The sequence below is a fragment of the Cetorhinus maximus genome, chromosome 13, assembly GCF_964194155.1.
Source record: "Cetorhinus maximus chromosome 13, sCetMax3.hap1.1, whole genome shotgun sequence".
Lineage (NCBI taxonomy): Eukaryota > Metazoa > Chordata > Chondrichthyes > Lamniformes > Cetorhinidae > Cetorhinus > Cetorhinus maximus.
Window position 1 is genome coordinate 75,803,080 of NC_135891.1, and position 6,000 is coordinate 75,809,079.

At 37.6% G+C, this 6,000-nt stretch overlaps 1 protein-coding gene and 1 non-coding gene across 3 annotated transcripts in view; both read left to right on the plus strand.

Annotated features, from left to right (window-relative positions):
* The window catches only part of safb (scaffold attachment factor B), a 77,019-nt gene extending 71,711 nt beyond the window's left edge, over positions 1-5,308 (plus strand). Inside the window, exons 22-24 of one of the 2 annotated variants that reach the window (XM_078555588.1) lie at positions 2,226-2,292; positions 3,649-3,712; positions 4,917-5,308. In XM_078555588.1, the coding sequence (XP_078411714.1) occupies positions 2,226-2,292; positions 3,649-3,688 (107 nt within the window). In that variant the 3' untranslated portion in view covers positions 3,689-3,712; positions 4,917-5,308. The remainder of the gene's footprint in view (positions 1-2,225; positions 2,293-3,648; positions 3,713-4,916) is intronic. The other variant, XM_078555587.1, reaches the window with a different exon arrangement.
* On the plus strand, positions 819-955 carry LOC144689290 (small nucleolar RNA SNORA42/SNORA80 family). The gene has a single exon (XR_013578625.1). It is a non-coding gene; the product is annotated as a small nucleolar RNA SNORA42/SNORA80 family (small nucleolar RNA).
* Positions 5,309-6,000: the final 692 nt, after the last annotated feature.

Sequence of the window (6,000 nt, forward strand, 5' to 3'; positions counted from 1 at the left end):
ATCTTGTGTATGGTGCATGTCACACTTCAAATATTCCCATTGTGGAAGAAACATTAAAAAAAAATCAGTTCTTGCTGCCTCACCACACCTCCCCCAATCTTCTGAGATACCTATCTGACATGGGAGGATCCACGTTTTTTTTAAGAGGTAGCATTAAACAAGCAGTGTACATTGCATGTCAGCCGTGGCTCATTCAGTACACTTTTGCCTCTGAGTCACAAGGTTCTGGGTTCAAGTCCTACTCCAGGAATTGAGCACAAAAATCAAAGCTGTCACTCCAGTGCAGTACTGAGGGAGTGCAGCAATATCGATGGTTTTTTGAATGAGAAATTAAACCTGTCTGCCGCCTCCAGTGGGTGTAAAAGATCCCATGGCACTATTTTGAAGAAGAGCAGAGTAGTTCTCCCTAGTGTCCTGGCCAATATTTATCTCTCCATCAAATCACAGAAACAGATTATCTGGTCATTATCTTATTGCTGTTTGTGGAAGCTTGTGGTGTGCAAATTGACTATAGTGTTCTCTATACTATAACATGACAAAAGTACTTCATTGACTGTAAAGCGCTTTGACATGTTTGGTGGTTGGGGAAAGCACTATATAAATGCAAGTTACTTCATGTTTCCCAAGTCTGGGATTTGGTATGAGATGCAAACATTTCAATGTTAGACATCCAGCATATTAAGTGGAAGTTGGGCAAACAAATGATGCCTGTGGGGCTGAATTGCTGTGTGTGTCAGCAAGGGCAGGTGAAATGTTGGAATTAAAGAACAACCGTGTGATTGTGTGGCACTAAGGGATCTCTCTTTGCTTATCCATTTGCATGGCATGATTTATGGTGGGATCCATCCCATGATCTCTTCATAGTGTACTCCATGCAAAATCAAATCACTGCCCCAAACCATTGACTGGCCTGCATCCTCCATAGGCCTGCTTCACTGATGTGGGCAGCACAAAGAATAATTGGTTATTCTCAGTTTAAAAATAAGGATATTCTGTATGTTGTATCAGACCATATAACTCTATTGATGGGATGGAAGATTGCTGTAGTGTTGAAATTTCTTAATTTTGATATTATCCTAAATTTTAATTTTTTTTCCCCTGGCTTTTTGTTGGAAGCAGATTTGAAATCTTGCTTTTATATTTGCTACATGCACAAACTGTTCTTGAGCACTAATGTATCAACTATGTAACAAACACTTGTTATAATTAGGGACTTTTTGTACTTTTTTTTAGTTCAACTGAAGATCCGTGTGTGCAGTTTTACATCCCATAAACTGTACCTCAACTCAAACTTAGATTTTAAATAGTAGGCACTTACTCATGGCAGATTTAAAAGGGAAAAAAAGTTTGATAATTGCAATCAGTAATCTAATCCCTTCAGGTTCAATACGTTCACAGTGAGTACAGTACCTATTTAAAATATATTCCACCAAATATACCACCGAAAAAGAGTAGGTAAAGTGAGTGTTGGCCCTTAAAGAGTGAGAATGGGGAGTTAATAGTAGATAAATCTACTTAGATGATATGTAAAGTGGTGCTTTTAATCTATGGTAAAGTGGGTATATCTAACTCTTGATTAAAAACCTATTTATAATTTTAATTTATCTAGCACCTATTATATTCCCAAGACATCCCACGGCATTTTACACCCGGGTGTTAATTTTGAAGTGCAGTCGTGATATTTAGGCAAATGTAACCGATTGCACACAAGTGTTAAGAATCATTTTAATCAGGACACTGGGAGACCTCTCCTCTGTAGTGCCATGGGATTTTTTTTTTACACCAAACTGAGCTCACAGGCACTGTATTGGTTCATCTCTCTGAAAGGTGCCATCCCAGCAAAGCAGATCTTTCTCACTGCTCTCTCTGGCTGCCTGGTTCAAGCAATGGTGCTAAAACCCAAATGGCTTTAAAGTTTGGAACTGCATTAGCCTTTACAGCTCAATGACCTTGCATTGTCATAAGTTTTAGGACACTGAACTTCACCCTTCTGTTAGGTTGGGTTTGGAAGCTTTTGAGATGATGCTTTGGTTCTAATTTACTTACATGCTGTTGTGGAAAGCAATTTCCCTGGAAATACAAGTAATGGCAAGCAAATGGTAGCCCCAATAAGGAATAAATTTGATAAAAGTTTTTGTTGAATTAATTTAGGATTTTTAAAATAAAAATAATCAGTCATAAATATTTTTTTTTGCTGAAAATAACCGAGTATTCTGCTTTTGTAGGAGGGGATAGGGGCATACCTGCCCCGTCTGGGCAAGGCCATATGATACAACGAGGAGGAATGCCTGGGTAAGAAGGGACATGTCTTAATAAGCGAAGAGTTTATCAGCCCTGCGACTGTTGGCTGCTGCTGAATCCTGCTGAGCACAAGTATAATTAAACAATATTTGATCAGGAGTTCTGAGTACCCTTCCTAGTATTGTTCACAATTTGATTTAAAGGCAGAAATCACTGGGGTCTTGGTTTGGAACCAGTTCAGTTTAATGGGATGGAAGTAGGTTATTCTTTGGCTCTTACAGGTCCTCGGTAAGTTTTGGGCAGTTCCTTGTGTGGACTTGCTGCACAAAACTCCATAATTTGGCACTAATTTGGCAGGCTGTGTTGAAAGGATTGTTGATAGGGCTACGATTAATCTATAGGCATCCAATGGTACAATCGTGTCCTACGTTCTGTTATTTTGAACCTGTGCTTGAATCAAGAAATCAAGAGAGGCACCATTCTCCAGAATGAACATATAGTCACCAAAAACCTTAAAATTGTATTTGTGAGATTTGTGCTGCTTCTATTCCATCTTTCTGAATTTAATTGGACTGTACGCATCAGAATATTACATTGCACTACTCCTTTAAGTAACCTGATAGATATCATCTGTAAATAAATCTAGAAATTGGTTAAATTTTGTGATATCTTCTTAATAGAAGCCTCTGGCAAAAATTCAGTTTATTCATTCCCTATAAAGCAAATGCTTTAATTTAAGTCGGACTTTCTTGAACTCCTTAATCAGATACTGTCTGCACGTATATGTACATCCATTAATATAAGCTGTCTTTTGTCTTCATTTCTTGGATGTTGTTCACAATGCGAACTGCACATATCTGGTTTCCAAAAGCTAGCTATCATTTTTATTTAGACCCAAGTATAAACCATGTTTTCATTATGGCTAAAAAGCCTGTGAAGCATGATTAGCTTTGTCCTGTGACTGACCTATAGTCTGTAATGCTTCCAGTATATTAGGTAGATTGTATTTGCAGAAGAAATATTGTGAAGAACTTCATGTTTTCTTATACAGTATCATTTTTCTGGGGAAATGTTTATTGGCATGGGGTGACGATTTAAAGCAGTTAATTATACCCTTTTTAATTTTTTTAGTTAGCCACTTTTATACAAAAATTTTAAAAGCAGAAAACAATCTTGGGTTAATTTTCCATTTATGACCTTACTTGCATATTCATAAGGTTACATTTAACTTCTGCTTGAATGATTTTGACAGCTGTCTGGATGAATGGGTAAAACCTACATCCTGCAACTGAACATGAAGTTTATTTCGTAAATGAGGGTTACTTGGTAAGAATAAATTAAAATTGAATTATTTGATCATGACTACTTTTGTGAAAAGGTTGATCCCAATCCTTCTCATTTTACCAGAGCAACTGAGTTCATTTGGCATTCTCGGAACAACTTGTGACTGATGTAAATATGCAGAATGGAGGTCAGTATAGTCTTCATTGCTGCTGGCATTAGTGAATGAAGTCAATGCCATTATCCATTCTGTTTTGCTCCACTTAGTGAGAAACAATTGACCAACTGCTCAAATGTACTTATTACAAAAATACCTGTATAGCAAAAGTAATTAAGCGATCATAGCATATGGTCAAGCATAATTATATTTGTGCTCATCAAGATTCAGCAATTGAATTTTTAAACTGGTTTTTAAAGAAACAAGTTTAGAGAAGACACTTCTCAATGATTGGATGTGGATGCCGATGCCCCAGAGTGCTCTTTTTTGAGATCTCTTCTGTATATATTGATGATTTAGATATAAGGCTAGAAGGAATGCTACCAAATTAGAAGATGCTAAAGTAGGAACATAGCAAATAATTCTGAGGACTAAAGGAAGCTGCATTGAACATTGATAAGATGATGGAATGGATTTGGTGTTGAGGTACCAGAGGGGGTATAACTCTATTCGCTAGAATAATGCCTGGTATGGGGAAATACAAATAGGAGAGACCTGGAAAATTGAAACTGCTTTTGTTAGAATAGAGTGATTTAGAAGAGATGTTTATGAAAGAATGAAACAGCATATAAAGAAACATTGTTTCTAGTGTTTGAAGAGTCTAAGACGTAGATATAGGGTTAAAAGTAAGAGAAACACAAGGCTGTACTGAAGTTAGTAATTGAAATAGCCTATGTCAACATTTAAGAAAAAATTGGTTGAAAGCAAGGGGAATAAAAGGGAATGGGAACAGGTGGGGCACATTAGCAGAAAGGTCCACTGCTCATGTGAAGGGTAAACTCCATCATAAACTGGTTCGTGAATTCTTTACATGACAGAGGCTCATTTCCTAGAAAGGAAACACTTTTCCCCAGAGTAATTTTATGGCATTAAAAAGTTTCAGCTTGTAACATGTTAATTTATGGTAAGATTTCATCCTTATCTCTGTATTCTACCTGAAACTTAGAAAATGTTCTAATTTGATATTTGTCCATGCAGACCAGTAAATAAGTATTATTGGCACTGTTAAATATAGTGATTGTCTTGTCCAATCGTTAGATGTTCGGTTGGCTATAGAGGTCTGATTTTTGTTAGGGCTCGCACCACTATTCTGTGGATTTACTTTGACTTGTGCATGTTCATTTCTTGGCATGTCCATCGGTACCGCTGAATTGAGACAAATATCCTTTTTCCACAGGCATGGAGGATTTGTACAAGGAGGGAACCAGGGGGTTGGTGGTCAACCAATGAACCGTACTGTCCAGATGATGGCAGGCGGTGGCATACAAGGATCGGGCAGCTTTGGCGACCAAGACAGAGTGCAGAGACTGTCCAACGATCCCCGCTTCCAACATCGCTACTAGCTCTTATTTCTATTAACTGATTTTAATGTAAAGGAAATCTTTAATAGTGGTGCGTAGTGCTAATCACAGTACCATGTTCTTGTGTATTTTTGTTTACTTCCTCTGAAACCAGAATTGTTTTGGAATTAATGATCATTTCATGGTTACTTTATTGTTAAAGTACTTGTATTGAGCCTAGACTCTGAAGGAGTCACTTCAATTTTCCATAAATAAAAGTAAAAATATACTTTGGGTGTCTGAACTTAATTTTAAAACTAGATACAAATTTGGGGGTTCTCCTTTGTGATGGCGTGACTGCCCATGATGTTCTCTAGTATGATTTAATGTCTGCTAGCTTTTGAGTTTTGGTTATAGAAGTGCATTATTAAAAGAATGGCTTTTGATGCACTTTTCTAGTCTTTCCTTCTCTTCTATCTGGTCCCCAAATAACATAACCTCTTCAGAGTTTATTTTGAAAAGTAATTTGGAGATGCAGAAATATGCCTTTCGGTGTGAGGATGCTTTGGGCAGTGGTTCCGCATAACATACGAACATACTAAATAAGAGCAGAAGTAGGCCATTCGGCCCCTTAAGCCTGCTCCGCCATTCAATAATCTGACATAATCGGCTGATCTGTTTGTGTTTTGAGTTCCATGTTCCCACCTATTCCTGATAACCTTTGATTCCGTTCTCTAACAAGAATCTATCTACCTCCCTTAAAATTATTCAGTGGCCCCACCTCCACTGCCTTTTGAGGCAGAGTGTTTCACAATGATCTGAGAGAAAAAATTCCCCCTCATCTCTGTCCTATAAGGGTAACCCCTAATTTAAAACAGTGCCCGCTAGTTCTGAACTCACCCACAAGAGGAAACATCTATTCCATGTCCACCTTGTCAATACCATTCAGGATCTTATATACTTCAGTCAAGTCAGCCCTCA